Below are 15909 nucleotides of genomic sequence, written 5' to 3'. Positions count from 1 at the left end.
ATCCAGAAAAAATTGTTCATGAAAGAGTTTCACTCACAAAGGAGACAGACCATGTCAGAGCTCACATGGAGAGAAGCCGTACACTGCTCAGTGAAAAGAGATTCTGCCAATAAGTTGGTCACAGACCCATGTAAAAAAAAAAAAAAAAAAAAAAAAAAACATTGCTCAGTGCTGAAAACATGCATTGGATTGGTTACAAAAATAAATAATTCTGAAACTATTTTGAGCAATCTACTTGGAAAGAAATGCAATTCCCACTTAACTTCCAAGTAATTTAATAATAGGAATTCCATAGTGCAACACAAATGTTTGGTTACAAAAAATTTTCAAAATATTTTCTTTTGTCTTCAGCAGAAGAAGGGAATACATAAAGGTTTGGAACAACAGTAAATGGTGACAGAATTAATTTTTTGGGGGTAAAATATCCCTTTGAGAACTCCACATGTAGGCGTATTCTGATTCATGTGTGTGTAAACCAGAGGTGCAAAACCAGCTGGTACCTCAGATGTAAACTGAACATTTTAACACACCCTCACTAGTTAAAATAGCCCGTATTAAATTAAATAAAATAAAAAACTTAAAATAAAATCTTTAGGGAGTAAATTTTATTAATTAGCTCATAATGTAAAATAGTAGATTATTATAGAAGTCAATAGCCTACAACACGTAAACGTATGGAGTGGATTAAAAAACTTTAGTATTCTGCTCTTTTCCATAGTGAGTGAACGCAAAATGATGACGAACTTTTCAAAAGAATAGTCCCCCCCCCCCGGATTACACTAAAAAAAAAAAAAAAACAGAGACTTTATAAAAAAAGTCCATAAATATCTTAAAATAAATACAATTTTAAAAAGAAGAAAAAACCCAACAACAATCGGTTAATCGTTTACTATGTTACTATGTTATTTCAGTATGTTTTCCATGTTCGATTAATGATTCATATTTTATATATGAAATTTAAAAATCTAATATTTTTTTCATTTTAATAAACTTGCAATATACATATATTTTTTTGTAATACTTTTACACTTTTAATTCCCCCTGAAACGTCACTTCCATACCCGGAAGCGACTCCAGCAAAATAAATAGGACACGTAAGTTACTCGGGTAAATGCGATATTTCTCTCTTGAAATATAATTAAATGAACAGTAAATTAAACTAAGAGAACATTTATTTGACGTTTTATTCACAATGCTTCTACGTCTAAATCTCGTGATGTGGGATTTGATGTAATGTATCTATTCTTGCACCTTTACAACATGCTAACTAATTAGCTAACTTAGCGACAACAAATGAGCAGTGAAATATAGTTAGTAAGTTAAATAACAGACAAAAACAGTCTCAAAGACTAACAACAACAAGAAAACGTTAAATGTCAAAGAATGAATGCTTTCCAGTTTCCATAGTTCAATTCTCTCTCTCTCTCTCTCTCTCTCTCTCTCTCTCTCTCTCTCTCTCTCTCTCTCTCTCTCTCTCTCTCTCTATATATATATATATATATATAAACATATATAAATTAAAGGAATATTTAAAAAAAAAAAAATATTGTGAACATCTGCTTACAGATTTTCTACATTGCACTTCTATATTTCATATATATTTACTTTGCAGGTGGAGATCATACCAGAGAGTATGAAACCAGCCTGACACTGACATGGATAAGTTTGGCATGAGCTTTACTGGTGGTCCAAGCAAGAAGGAACTGCAGGAAACCATTGAACTGCAGAAGAAACAGCTTGTGAAATATCAGACGCGTTTTAAAGATGTTGTCAGAGCGTACCAAAGCTTAATTAAGGAAAAAGAGGCCTTGGAAGCCAGCCTGAAGGTACTGTCCATATCTCAGGAGGTTGATTTTAGCCAGCGAGATGATAACCTGTCATTTGGTGACGCTACAGAAAAAGCTGAACGATCATTGCCCTCCTACCTTGGGGATGACCGATGTTCGGTTCACAGTGAAGACAGCCTGGATACCGCAGCCTCTGCTGAAACGGCCACTAGCGTGACCAGCAACAGCACTAAAGGAGACCAAATAGAGGAGGACCACAGCTGTGCTGTAGATGGAGCCACCTCTGGAGCTGTTGTACATGCCTTACCCCAGCAATCCGAGGAGGCAAGTGGGTCTGAAAGTGGCATCAGCACCAGCAGCAGTGGATGTACGGAGCCGCAACCACCTGCAGCAGACACAGACCGCCGTGTCATCCAACTAAAGACGCAGCTGTCCACCCTGACCAGCTCCTTATCAACCATCACTCAAGAAAAGTCCAGAATGGAAGCTTCGTTCCAGGCGGACAAGCGGAAGATAAAGCAGGAACTGGAGGAGCTGCAGGCCAGGATGGAGGAAGATCAGAAGCAGCACCAGATGGAGATTCACAGCCTGCAGGAGCTGCTGGCGGAGAGCAAAGCCCGTGTCATCACCCAGCAGCACGAACGGGAGCAGGAGCAGGGCGATCATGCGCTCATGCTTCGAGAGCTTCAGAAACTCCTGCAGGAGGAGAGGGGACTGAGACAGGACGCCGAACTCAAACTGGAGGACTCGCGGGAGGCGCTGGCTGAAGCCATGCAGGCAGTAGACCGAGGGCTAGATTACGAATCGCAGCTGAAAGAGATCAGTCAGGAACGAGAGGAGCTGAGGAAGAGTCTGAAGGCTGCTGCGGCGGAGAGCAGCAAACCTGACCCACGTGTGGAGGAGCTCCAGCAAGAGATCGCAGACCTCAAAGCTCACTTCAATCAGCAACTTCAGCAGGAAATCCGAAAGGTACTTCTTTTAAAAGGCCATTCATTCTAGCCATCATTAAGATTACAGTTATTTTCCACTCCACTAAAAACAGGCTGTTTTTTTTTTTATTCTACTTTTAGGCACTATGAAATGAAAATTGACCATTCTTATTATATTTTCTTATTTATTATGTAATATTGCAGTATTTATTGTAAATTATTTATCATGCATTATTTTATTTAAATTCATGAGCTGTCACAATCTTTAATCAAAGTAACTTCCCCTCCCTCTTGCAACAACAGCTCTTCTCTTCTCTGATGACATTCCAACAAGCCAGTCAATTGCTGATGGACAAAATCAAGTCCTGATTATTTTTATTTATTCTTTTTTATATTTAATTTTTAAGAGGCTGTTTAACTTGGATATACATTACAATATATTGCAACGTCTGTTTCATACTGACTTTAAGAGTGTACTGCCAACAGAAAATGTATGATGCATGATATATCCATACCAACCTATATTAGAGTCACAGTGTAATGGAAGTAGTGGCATATCTTTCTTCTGTATTGTGACACATTCAAGTGAAATGGATTATCTGAAAAGAAAAAATGAGACTCGGTTCTACACATCAGTTGTATATTGAATGGAGGCAGATCTGAGTTCAAGTTTGCAGTCGATTCGATTGTAAGAAAGAAGTGGATTTTAAGTGCACTAAATGATTGGAAGTCCAGCATACGTCACAATAGAGAATTGTGATTTCGCCGGAAGATTCAGTTATGACATGTCGATAAAAAATGACAAGGTAAAAAAAAAAGTTGGTTGACAAAATCAATAACATGCATTTTAAAAATAGAAATAATTTACATTTCACATTAATATCAGTATCAATTAATATTTGAAAAGGCACTAATAATTTAATAACGCTGTTTAATGTAATCTTTAATAAATCTAAAAAATGAATATCTTTTTAAAATTCTGTACATCAAAACTATTCTCTAAAATAAAGAATTTTGATATCGGCCATTTGTCGGTTAATTTGTGCCTTCATAGCTAATCTCAATATGCCTGCTCACTTAATATTAATGAATTGACCTGTCTGATATATGCGTACCATTCATACAGTCCTGTTTGTGGATAGCCAGTGTCCTGCAGAGTTTAGCTCCAACACGAAATTCCATCAATCCTGAAGACCTTGATTAGTTGGTTTAGATGTGTTTAATTTGGATTGAAGCTAAACTCAGCAGGATAGTCGCCCAATGATTGGACACCCTTTGTCTAATTGATTTTTTTTAAACATTTATTCTTATTTCTTACTCATATGTGTCTATGTAGGTGGCACAGGCAGATGAGCTTCTCCGAGAACAGGCGCAGATGGAGGAGGGACGAGTTGCCAGCCTTGAGGAGCGAGTATCTGAGCTCTCTGAACTGCTGGGTGCCTGTGAGAAGGCCAGACAGATGGACCAACAGAAGGCTCAGAGGCTGCGAGAACGCATCCTTCAACTCGACACCGAGAACAAAACCCTCGCTATGGCAGCGGTCAATAGGACGTCGATCTCCGATCTAAACATCGACGACGCCAACTTGAACGTGGACGCGTTAAAGGACAAACTCGAGAAGGTGAAGAAGTTACTCCTGCTGGCTGCGCAAAGATCTCAAGACCGGAGTCTGGACATCGAACGTCTGCTAGAAGGAGAGAAGGACCAGGAAATTTCAGAGGGAGAGAAGGCGTCAGCGCTCCACTACCAGCAAGAGCTACGGCAGCTGAGGGAGGAGTTTGAGCGTTACAAAATGAGGGCTCAGGGTGTTCTGAAAAACAAGACCACGAAAGACGGCAACCAGTCCAAAGACTTAGAAGAAGCGCGTGACCAGCTGGCCGAGCTGAAGGAGAAGTACATCAACCTTCGCATACTTTCAGATGAAGCGGAAGCGCAGCACAAACGGGACCTGGAGGAGCGGCAGCAAGGGCTTGTAGCGCTCCAGCAGGCCCACAAACAGGAAGTCGAAAGGCTCGAGGCTCAACACAGGGAGAATTTATTGCGGCTTGAGGAAGAGCTGCACAAACAGAGAGATCGCACCATGGCCCTGCTTTCAGAAAAAGACCTTGAGCTTGAGCGACTTCGGGCTACGGCGATGATGAGTTTCGGAAGCCATCAGAGGCACGCCACAAATAACAGCACAGCGATGGAAGGAGGTGACCTAGAAGAAGTTGATCCAAAACAAGAAGAAAGTGACATTGTCACACAAGCTCTTAAACTAGCTGGGCCCAACGAGCCAACTTTATTGCTATACGCTGAACAGCTGGCCCGCAAAGAGGTGGAAGTGGCCGCCTTACGCAAACAAAAGCATCGTCTTGAGGAAGACTTGCACCAGCTACAAGGAAAGCTGATTGCAAAGGGGGAGAGGCATGAAGAAGAGCTTGCTGAGCTACAGTGCCAGCTGGACAAGCATATTCGGGACCAGGGAAGAGATGGGGCCAACCTCGAGTACCTCAAGAATGTAATTTATAGGTTTCTCACGCTCCATGACACTAGGGGGCGCCAGCAGACACTTACGGCCATTTTGACCATTTTGCACTTTAGTCCTCAAGAGAAACAAGCTGTGCTGAAGCTGCAGCCACACAATTGGTGGAAGTCAGGGATGAGATGATTCAAACCGGTTGTGAAGAGATACGTTATGGTTACTGTGCTGAGATTTTTTTTATTTTTGTTGACCACTTTTTGTGTGCAGTGTGAGAAGGTACCAAAAAACAGGAGCAACAATGCATGACAGGATACTAAACACTTTATGAATGGTTTTAGTCCAGTTTTTGATAGCGTACCTCTCTCCTGTGCGACATAATATTATATCTTAACACTGTGTCTTCAATCTGTAAAATCAGTAGAGTTGGGTGCAGCAATATAGTGTTATGATTTTGTATTATAACTGGAGACATAATGTAACACTTTTTGAATGAAGGGTTTACATCTGCAGTATGGTTTATGCCAAAGAAAACACTCAAAGGGACTTTACGATGACATTGAAAGCTCCAAGACTTCGAAGAGGGAAACTAGACAGTAATGCCTTCAGACAGCAGCACTTTTCATGTATAGTCATGGTGAACTCCATGCATATATTTAACACACAAAACTAATTCCATGGGTTTTATTAAGAATATTTCATTAATTTATATAAAATTTAAAAAAAAAAAAACATCAGTTGCTTTGACTTTGCAAACATATAGCAGTTTTGGTTGGTTCTATTTTTCCTGCCATAGTCTAGGGCATTTCATGAATACACCGTTACCTCTTAATATATGCTGTGTATATATATATTATGCTTTTTGGTTTTCTTGAGAAGAATTACAGATCATTTTCAATGTCTTCACGGTTTCAGTCTTCTAATTAAATGTATATTTTCAATTTTTGACCAAAACAATAAACTATTTTGTTCTCAGCATTTTATGTTTTTTTATAGTAAGTACTATATTTACACTTTAACAATATATACTTGACTCCAATGCATAGGCAAATTTGAGACATTTTTAAAATATTTTATTGTTACATTTTCAGTCACACAACACAATCATGTTTCCTCAGCTTGTAATCTCATTAAAAATAAGATAAATTAATCATTTATGGAAATAAAAAAACCTCGAAAATTGTTTTCTCTCTACTGTGAAAATTTTAGTTGCTCATTGTAACAAAAACAGCATGTTGAATCTACAATGTAAAGACTGTTATTATTATAAACAGGTGCTTTTTGCATTAAGATATGGTCAAAATACCATACTACTCTTACTATTTCTGCCATTTAAGTGTATATCACAGAAATAGTAAGCATAGTATGCTATTTGAATTCAGCCAGTGTTTCCCAACTGCTCATTTTGTAGGTGTCCCCATTGATACACTCAAATCAGTTTATTAGCACTCTACTAATGGGAAGATGAGTTGACATCCTGAAATGTGCACTGTTCAGGGGTCCTTCACGTCTAGTACTGAGAAATATGAACAAGCTTACAACTAAAATATAAATAATCAAACACCTGTCTTTACATCCAAGCTCTTACTGCTGGTCAGTTCAAACATAGACTTTAATAACACATTCCCAAACATAAAAACACAACAAAAAATGTCTGTTTTCAAACAAACATTTTATAGAATAGGAAAAAATAAGAAACTTTAATTAAACTTGCATCCATTTTAATAAATAATAAAAAAAATAATAATCAATAAATCACAGACTTTACACCTACACAAACTAACTTAAGTCAAAATATAGGTAAAAAGTGCAATGTGAGGTTCAAAACGGACCAAAAAAAGTGCTGTAAAACAACCAAATAAAGGTCAGGTTGTATATATATATATAAAAATCATAACTGGCAAACACCATATATACAGAGTATCTTATACATGATGGGATTGTGACATTGAACTTGACCATCTCCAATCACAAAACTTATGAAACACATCAACTAATTTGCACATGTGACCAAGTTTCACTGCCACTGCTCAGTCCTTCATGAATCCTGGACTATATTATACTCTCAATAATGATTATCAATTATAATCAGTCTAGTTTTAGCCCTGATAGAGATCAAATCAAAATTGTCATACAATTGCCTAGACAATTAAGTTGTAAAATAAAAATAATAAAAACTGGCCAAATGACATTGTAGAGGTGCTTCTGTGCAAAGGTTAAAGGTCAGGTAAGGTACACAATGCATAAATAAATGGCAAAGGAGTCAAGTTTACTATGGTGCTCCATATTGTCCCTAAGTAATAACAAACACCATCACCGGAATAAAATCGTTGATATTTAATAAGAAAAAATGAATCATCCTAAAAGCAACTTAAATGAACACGTCATATATTTGAATATCATTGGCTGCATATGTTAAATAAATGCGTAATATGCTAATTAGAGAGTCAATTTGTTCATCCTTTTGACTTAAAATAAAGTTCCTGTTCATGCAGTGCTAAATGACTACAGGCTTTAAATACTTGGTTCATGTTAAAATGCAATTCAGCAGATGTCTCAAATATAGTATGAAGCGTAGCCGAGGGCTTAAAATGATTTAAATCTAAGAATTAATGTTTTCTGTGTTCTTCTTGTGCCATCTAGAACCTTGTATTGTAGTATCTGCTGTTTCTCTTCAGTACTGTACATCCAAAATGAAAGGCCTCGTGGTGGTAGTGTATGGGTTTACCAGAAGAAATGTTGGTTGACACCTGTGCAGGAGTCGTGGGTTCATATACGGCTGGTTATTCTGGACAGACAATCTGTGTATGTCTCAGTGGATCTGCTGGTCAGTGTTCAGGTGGGTCTGATTGTCATTGTCTGTGTAATACTGTCTGTAGATCCTCTGGCAAGGAGCTGATGATGGTCTGGATTGATTTCTCTAATCTCTCCAGAAGTTCTTCTTTCACAGGAAGCTGATGTTTTCTAGCTCTCATCTGTATAGGACACATAAATGACATGTTCATGCAAAAGTCACAAAGAATGCACTTTAAGCCTCAGAAGGCGGTTGTCTAAGTGTCACTCACCAGTTTCTCCCGCAACTTTAGGATGAGGTCAACAATCTCCACCTCGGATTTGTCTTTGGTCCACGTCAGCAGGTCCTGAATTAATAAAGACAAAACCAGAAATCAAATTAATTAAATGATCCATTAAAGGAGTCATTTATCCATGAAAAATGATCATTATTCTTTACTCACGCTCATTTGGTTCTGAACCCATTGGATTTTCTTTCTTCTGTGGAACACAAAAGAAGGATTTTGAAGAATTGCACTGGTTACGCTTTTCCATGCAACTCAAAACGGACTGAAATTTAAGTGGGTATTCACTGAAAATCTCAACATCCTTGAGTTATTTTTAATAAATCGGTTGATCCATGTTCACAAAACATGATTGAATGATGCGTTCAATGAAATTAATCAATGAAATTGTGTTAATAACAGCTTAAATTTCAGTCTGTTCCTCACTTAAGTGATCACATAGATTCAAATGACTATCACATATACTACTGTTCAAAAGTTTGGCGCTCAGTAAGATTTTTTAAATGCATTTTAAAGAAGTTTCTTAAATGTTCACTAAGGCTGCATTTATTTAATCAAAAGTGGTGTAAAACAATGTGATTTATTATTATTATATAAGATAAGAGTTGTATATTTTATAATGTAATTTATTCCTGTGAGATGGCAGTCTTCAGTATCACATGATCCTTCAAAAAATAGGCTAATATGAGGATTTGGTGCTCATTTTCTTGAAAACAGGTTGAAAACAGTTCACTTCATTGTCATTTTGATCAATTTAATGCATCCTTGATGAATACAAGTATTCATTTCTTTAAAATGAAAAAAACTGACTGCCCACAAACTTTTGAACAGCAGTGTTAGTTATATAGACTACTCTTACAAATCATTTTATAGTGTTTTTGCATCCTTTTTGAAGTCTCAGTTTACGTTCAGTGAAATTGCATGGAACAGAGCGACCAGTTCAATTCCTCAGAATTTCTCTTTTTGTGTTAAACAGAAGAAAAGGTCAAACCAGTTAAGAACGACTTGATGATTAACCTTTTTTGGCTGAGCAAATCCTTTAAACATTCTTTATTTGCACTCACACTCTGAAGTGATAATAATAAAGACTTAAATATAATATAATGGTACGAGAAGAGACCGAATCAAGATCCAACATCATACTCACAGCCACACAGATGGCCTCTAAATGAAGGCGTTCCACTTTTTGAGTCATCTCTCTGTGCCTGAGCCGATACCAGCCATCAAAATTTGGCGAACGAAAGAAACGCCTGAAAAGTCAATCATTAGTTCCCAAATGCCCTTTGCTGTGTTTCTCGAAATGACTATAAGCCAAAGTACAAATGACTGGTGCCAATGTTACCTGTACAGGCCCATCCAATCTCCTTTGAGCGTTAGTTGTGGGCCTGCTTGCTCCAGGGTCTTCATGAACTCATCCTGACTGAAAGGCCGGATCTGAGGAGGTGTCTGAGACATAAAAACAGACACAACTGTTATGTTTGAGGTCCAACATTATCATTTTAAATGCCCAAATCTGATCTACATCATCTTGAACCAACCTTCCATGGAGACACAGATCTCTGCGGTGGCATGAGGCTCTCCAAATAACTTTCCTGAAGAAAAGAATGTGTGTGAAACTCAAGACTACTTAGTGAATGAAATCAAAGCTTTAAACAAAGGTGCAAAAGATCTTCACCAGTGGAAGAATGAAACTCTGCGTTTGCTCCAACAGATGCCGTCTCAAAATGGCACTCTGCACCTCTGATGGCCTTTTTTTCTGGATACCCTGAAAGAACAATTAAAAACCAAGGACGTTACACATACTATAGCTTTAAACATAAATATTAATTTTTCATGAACTGACATCATCAGCCTACCTTTAAGAGTCGTTTGATGAGGGCTTTGTCTTTGTGTAAGAAGGTCTTGTATGCTGTGTAAATACCTTTATAGGAAGATAAAAAATTTTTTATTTAAATTATATATTTACACACATTCATGTGTTTGCATTATTCAGCACATAAGCTTACAGCAAAGCCTTGTTGTGTACCTGTTTTAGTATCCAGTGATTTTAACTTTTCCAGTTTTTTAAGCTTCACTTGCTTTGGTAAATCACCTGAAGAGAAACTCCATTCAAACCTCTCTCATGTGCAATATACCGAGATTATATGCAATCAAAAAGGCTGTCAGATGAGCCAAAAATGGAGCATTGTTTACCAGACATCTTAAGGTCTCCAAGGCGAATAATGTGTGGCCAGCACTGAAAGGTCTTCATGAAGAAAGGGTTTGTGACACCCAGTATCACATTGGGCCTGAAAGCAGAAAAAATATTTATTTCCTGACATGAAAATTATATTTTCTACATGGTCATGAAAGTAGCTCTAGTCAAGGTTTCATCCAAAAATGAAAATATGACGTTTTGCAGAATATCCCATGGCTCATGTTTCTTTGGACTTGAAAGGCTTGTCAACTACTAAATGACAAAAAAACACCATAAAACAAAAGCATCATAAATGCGGTCCATACAATTTACTGCTTTGTTGGAGGAACAGAATTGTGCTTTTTGCTATTTCCAGTCCCCATTCACTTTCATTATATGGAAAATAAAAACTCGAATCTTCGAAAATGAATGATTTTGGATCAACATGATGGTGACTAAACTGCATTATTCTGGATAAATTAAGAATCACACTTCTCGATTTTCCCACAATTGTAAAGATACTTTCCAAAGGTGCTATCGTAGCCATCAGTGTGTCTTTCCAAAATATAAACATCTATCCCACTACCTCTGTGATGATATTAATTATTGTAACAGAACTAATGATACTGAGTGGCTAAAAAGGCTGTGAAGCTTCATATCTCAACATGACAACTGCTCTCTTTGGCTCAGCAGCAGTGTGAATGCAGATTTGAATGTTCGCTGTGATTGTTTAGACATAGACGAATCGTTGTCATTTAAGAATAAATCGCGTGGGTGTCTGAATCGCGATTGTAATCTTTTAACCATTCATTTTCATTTCTGGATGAAGAGAGACTTTAATGTTAAGTGTATTTATTTGCTTACGGAGCCTGAGTCCTGGTGGTGTACTCCTTAAATTCACTGTCATGAATGGTGAAGTACGGTCGGTAATCACCACAGTAGCGCAGTGGTGTGATGGAGCTAAAAAAAAAAAAATTAGAGAATGCTTATAAACTTTTTATACTTATATACTCTAGTGATAAAGTATGTTTATGAGCTGTATAATTCATAGCATGTAATTGAAATTTAAAACCACGAATTAAAACAAAAATAATAATTAAAGGGATACTCCACCGTTTTTTTTTTTTCATATTAAACTTTGTTATTCCCTTTGATACATACCTCACTTTGATAGCACTTAACTAGCCCAGTTCATTTGATATGGGCCAAGCAGAGAAGCGACCAAACACCTCCTCGTTTTCCCTATTTAAATACAGTTACTCGAGCAGTGTAACTCGACCTAATATGGTGACACAAAATAAAATGTTGCGCGTTTCTAAACGTGTAAAATGGATAACTATGTTGTATGGCGGAATACCACAGCAAGTGCTTGGGAGCATTTCGACTCAGCGCATATTTATCTATGGACTTGGTGCAGTAATATCATGACTCTGGAGAGTGAGAGGGGGAGAGGACTTTTCACGAGTGATGATATTACTGCGCCGAGTCAAAGTGCCCCCAAGCACTAGCTGTGGTATGGTATTCCATCATACAATATAGTTATCCATTTTACAATCACAGTGTCTCGCGCACAAGAACGATTGAGGGCACGCACTTAGACGAGAGAGGTATGCATCAACTCATAGTTTAATATGAAAAAAATGGTGGAGTATCCCTTAAAAACTAAATTATGGGAACCTCTAAATGATTCTATGAAGCGTCTGACCGAATCCTTAAAGTTTCCCTGTAGAAAACTTTCTTCTAAGAGAGTGGATTATTGATAAACTTATGCATAACCTCTACTAAAAAAAAACAGACCTATCTATTGTCACTACTATGAGTTCCTCAAAATAACTTTTGTGTATGTGCCTCTGCTTTGAGAACGCAATGTCCATACCTGACCAGGGCCAGCACAGTCTCCGAGGAGACGGTTGGAGAGGGTGCCATAACAACCACGGGCTCTCCTAGCAACATGAGCTCCCAGAACATCTGCACGTGAATCAGGACTGACTGGAAACATCTGATTAGATGAAGCTCAATTAGGACAGCTATTAGTGACGGCTGTAAAATCAACAGATGGTTTAGTAATTACAGAAGCAGCGTAACACTCACTTAAAAAGATCCAGCTCGTGAACTGATGGAAGAACCGTGGGGGCAGGGAGCAGATTCTGCAAAAATGCAACCACAAATCAACCATTTGTAAAGAATAAATAAAAGCAAACAGTATGTGAAGGATTGCAATGGTAAAATGAGTTAAGCACCTGTGTTTGTGGCTGTTTTACAGGGCTTTCTTCTGGCGTTTCAACTTTTGAGGGAATTCTGACCTGCAAATTCAAACCCAGCATTTCAAGAAGTTGAATCAATGTCTTGATAAGTTAGATAATGGTGTTATCAATCTCCCGTCCAAGTTTTTCCATCCATAATATTCTCACCTGCATCACCACACCCATCACAGGTAAGTTGAGGGTTTGCCCTGGTACTGGTGCTGGCCATTGGTCAATCTCATTACAAACTGAAACACATTAGCCAATATGATTGAGGATTTCAGATACATACATATATTTCCATGCAGCTTTACAGAATGTCAAAATAATGTCTACAGTCAGTGTAAATACATATTCAAGTCAAGGCAGCCTCACCTGTCTCCAGACAAGGTTCAAGCTTTTCAAAGAACTCGGGAGCAATGACCTGCAGCAGCGAATGAAACAGGTTCACAAACGGCAGTCTGGACACCACCACCAGGGACTAGGGATGTAGAAAAACTGAAATTATTTACACAATTCGTATATTGTATACTGACCACAATGCCCTTTACTAAATACATTCGGTAACACTTTACAATAAGGTTCATTAGCTAACATTAGTAAATGCATTAACTAACATAAACTAAAGATGAGCAATGCATTATGTTACACTGTTTATTAATCTTTGTTAATGTTAGTTAATGCAAATACAGCTGTTCATTGTGTGTTCATGTTAGTTCACAGTGCATTAACTAATGTTAACTAATACAACCTTTGATTTTAATAACGTATTAGTAAATGTTGGAATTAATATTAACTAAGATTAATAAATGCTGAAGAAGTATTGTTCACATAATGTACATGTTAACTAATGTAGTTAACTAATGTTAACTAATGAACCTTATTGTAAAGTGTTACCATACATTCAATTAAAACTTCATGTTTTCATGTAAGCAGAGCACAACAGCTCATTGTGACAAACCAGAACAAACATTTGTATCTTTCAGTTCATTTACACACCTTCTGAAAGTAGCCCCTTTTGACAGACGCATCTTTCACTTGCCTGAAATACACATACCCGTGGAAATGTGCGTGCTCCTTCTAAAAAACAGGAAAATAATTTACATGCACACTTTGTTTCTGGAATGTATTGGTTCAAGCAGATGTTAATCAGTGGTGATGCTAGGAAATGTCTCAATTATATACAGTAAAACAGTAATATTGTTAAACATTATTACACTTTCAAATAACCTTTCTATAATATAGTGTAAAATATCATTTATTCCAGTGATGTTCAAACCAAATTTACTGCAGCCATTAGTCCAGTCCTCAGTGTCACGTGATCCATCAGAAATTGTTCTAATGTTCTGATTTAGTGCTCAAGAAACATGTCTTATTATTATTATTAATGTTAAAAATATTTTTTTTTTCCTGCTTAATATTTCAAGTCTATTTCTAACCTGCAGGTCCACAGGTGCATCCTTGTTGTAAGCATCCTCCTGTCCAAACCAAGAGCTACTGCGGCCCACCGACTGCCGCAGTCTGAAGCTGAACTGAGTGTCCCCGAGGCATCCTGGGATAGACACGAACTCATGTGACTGAACTGTAAAGCTCATGTTTCAGCTGTTTATCATGAGAACACTGATGAGATCAGTCTTTGCCAGCATATTACCTGAGTATGAGTCAGGAAAGGACAAGTAACAAATACTTGTTTTCTGAAAGACAGAAGGAAGCGAAAGATTGTGGTAGTTTTAGGGGAATTTTAAAATGAAACTAATGTTTTAAAATTGTTATAACACAATGCATGAATAATACTTTAGCTGGAAAATTAATGAATTAATTCAATTTAATTGACCTTACCTCCTTTTCCGTGAGTCTGACATCATAGGGGTAAATGAGCTGATGATGACAACATAAACACAGTGATTCTGCTGTTGCTGTGTTTTACAGTGTATACATTTGCAATCAAGGCGTTTCAGCATCATATCACAATCAGATTATTTCCTATAAAGTGGTTATGCGAGTAACTTACAAACAAACAAACAAACAAACAAACAAGCAAACAGATGTTAGGGGTGCATGCATGCACATCATTTGTGTAACGTTACCTCTATGGCTTGTCCGAGCTCGAGGTCGAAGGTAACGACGCACACACACTCGAGCCAGGCAGAGAAGCGCGACCACGGCTCCGATACCTCTGTATCTGTCGCTGCAGACCTTGACGGCCCTTCCAGGGAATCGGCGCTGTCAAACGGGTCCATTTTGACTTAAGGATCCATTTGAGATCCGCTTGCTTTTGTGAGTAATCACGTCCTCGGTCATCATTCAGTAATCACTGAGGTTGAACAGCGCCATCGCGCGGGGAGGACTGATTTATTACTCCCATAGTTTGTAATATCTCTGATATTGGTTTTCAAAAAGGAGGCCGCAAAATAAATTACAGTTATTTTAAATAAACTTTAAAATATGTTTAAAGTATGTATTATCATATTTTTTTTTACTCTTTACACGCAAAACTGATCTCTAACTCACATTTTTTTATTGAAACATTTTCAAAGAAAACAATCACAATATAGAACAAATAAACTGAAAAAACAAAACAAAAACAAAACAAAAAAAGACTAAGACAGGGGTTTATAACTAATCAGAAAAAAAAATACGTATCAAAGGAAAAGATTAAAAGACTTGCATATTTCAACAGTTTTTAAAGCCTTCTTGTTTCAAGAGTCAAAGATAATCCCAAAGTAGTGTTGTATTTCAGTAAGTAAAACATTGAAAAGTGGTATCTGACCTGAAAATTTACATTTAAGAACAATTGCACAAAAACAAAATATTCCTTCTTAATCTTCTTTCTTTGTTGACAAAATCTCTAACTCACATTGCACTAAGTGGTGCTTGTCTAATGACTAATACATGATTATGATTGCAGCCAATGTTTTTATCGTTCATCGACTGAATAAAAATCGTTCTGAACGTGATTTCAATTATATCGTTGTGCCGTTATCGTTATTGCTGTGGTGTTCTTTAATGGTGAGAACGATTTTTGAGTGGGGGCATCTTCAACTGGCTGACAGGAGCTGCCACTGGCAGGTCAGTGGCGGCTCCTGCCAGCCAGTTGAAGATTGAACCCCTACTGCGATTTTTTAGAACAAGGCCTATATATATTTATCGTTATCGTTTTCTTTATAGTTATTGTTTTTGGCGTGAATGGGCCTTAACACTATAAATTAACCTAATAAAAAAAGAGTACACAAACG

General features: G+C 37.4%; 2 protein-coding genes across 5 annotated transcripts; one reads left to right on the top strand and one right to left on the bottom strand.

The window, feature by feature from the left end:
- Nucleotides 1-1041: 1041 nt before the first annotated feature.
- Nucleotides 1042-5893, top strand: gcc1 (GRIP and coiled-coil domain containing 1). 3 transcript variants are annotated; one of them, XM_039668293.2, is made up of 3 exons: nt 1042-1107; nt 1613-2756; nt 4053-5893. In XM_039668293.2, the coding sequence occupies exons 2-3, from the start codon at nt 1656-1658 to the stop codon at nt 5364-5366; spliced, it is 2415 nt and encodes an 804-aa protein (XP_039524227.2). In that variant the 5' UTR covers nt 1042-1107; nt 1613-1655; the 3' UTR covers nt 5367-5893. The 3 variants fall into 3 exon arrangements, with proteins under 3 accessions (XP_039524227.2, XP_039524225.2, XP_039524228.2); XM_039668291.2 differs by having other exon boundaries at nt 1049-1094; XM_039668294.2 differs by lacking the exon at nt 1042-1107 and adding an exon at nt 1111-1230.
- Nucleotides 5538-14986, bottom strand: dennd6b (DENN domain containing 6B). Of its 2 annotated transcripts, XM_039668296.2 has the most exons (21): nt 14761-14986; nt 14513-14551; nt 14325-14367; nt 14113-14225; nt 13673-13753; nt 13049-13154; nt 12842-12921; nt 12671-12733; nt 12522-12577; nt 12307-12429; nt 11295-11390; nt 10448-10542; nt 10281-10346; nt 10111-10175; nt 9930-10019; nt 9793-9846; nt 9597-9700; nt 9402-9504; nt 8414-8450; nt 8243-8317; nt 5538-8152 (listed from the first exon to the last, which is right to left on the bottom strand). In XM_039668296.2, exons 1-20 carry the CDS (start codon nt 14911-14913, stop codon nt 8271-8273), a joined length of 1614 nt encoding a protein of 537 aa, XP_039524230.2. In that variant the 5' UTR covers nt 14914-14986; the 3' UTR covers nt 5538-8152; nt 8243-8270. The 2 variants fall into 2 exon arrangements, with proteins under 2 accessions (XP_039524230.2, XP_039524229.2); XM_039668295.2 differs by lacking the exon at nt 8414-8450.
- Nucleotides 14987-15909: the final 923 nt, after the last annotated feature.

Source organism: Pimephales promelas, chromosome 24 (assembly GCF_988280905.1).
Source record: "Pimephales promelas chromosome 24, fPimPro1.hap1.1, whole genome shotgun sequence".
Taxonomy (NCBI): Eukaryota; Metazoa; Chordata; class Actinopteri; order Cypriniformes; family Leuciscidae; genus Pimephales; species Pimephales promelas.
This window is presented reverse-complemented; position numbering and strand designations above follow the sequence as displayed.

What these genes read in the sequence shown, in the direction of transcription:
- gcc1 (XM_039668293.2), top strand. Translation starts at nt 1,656, where the DNA reads ATGGATAAGTTTGGCATGAGCTTTACTGGTGGTCCAAGCAAGAAGGAA. An exon ending in TTCAGCAGGAAATCCGAAAG is followed by an intron (nt 2,757 to 4,052) that starts GTACTTCTTTTA and finishes GTGTCTATGTAG; the next exon opens with GTGGCACAGGCAGATGAGCT.
- dennd6b (XM_039668295.2), bottom strand. Translation starts at nt 14,913, where the DNA reads ATGGACCCGTTTGACAGCGCCGATTCCCTGGAAGGGCCGTCAAGGTCT. An exon ending in AAAGGGGCTACTTTCAGAAG is followed by an intron (nt 13,155 to 13,672) that starts GTGTGTAAATGA and finishes CTACATCCCTAG; the next exon opens with TCCCTGGTGGTGGTGTCCAG. An exon ending in GATCTGTGTCTCCATGGAAG is followed by an intron (nt 9,701 to 9,792) that starts GTTGGTTCAAGA and finishes TTTATGTCTCAG; the next exon opens with ACACCTCCTCAGATCCGGCC.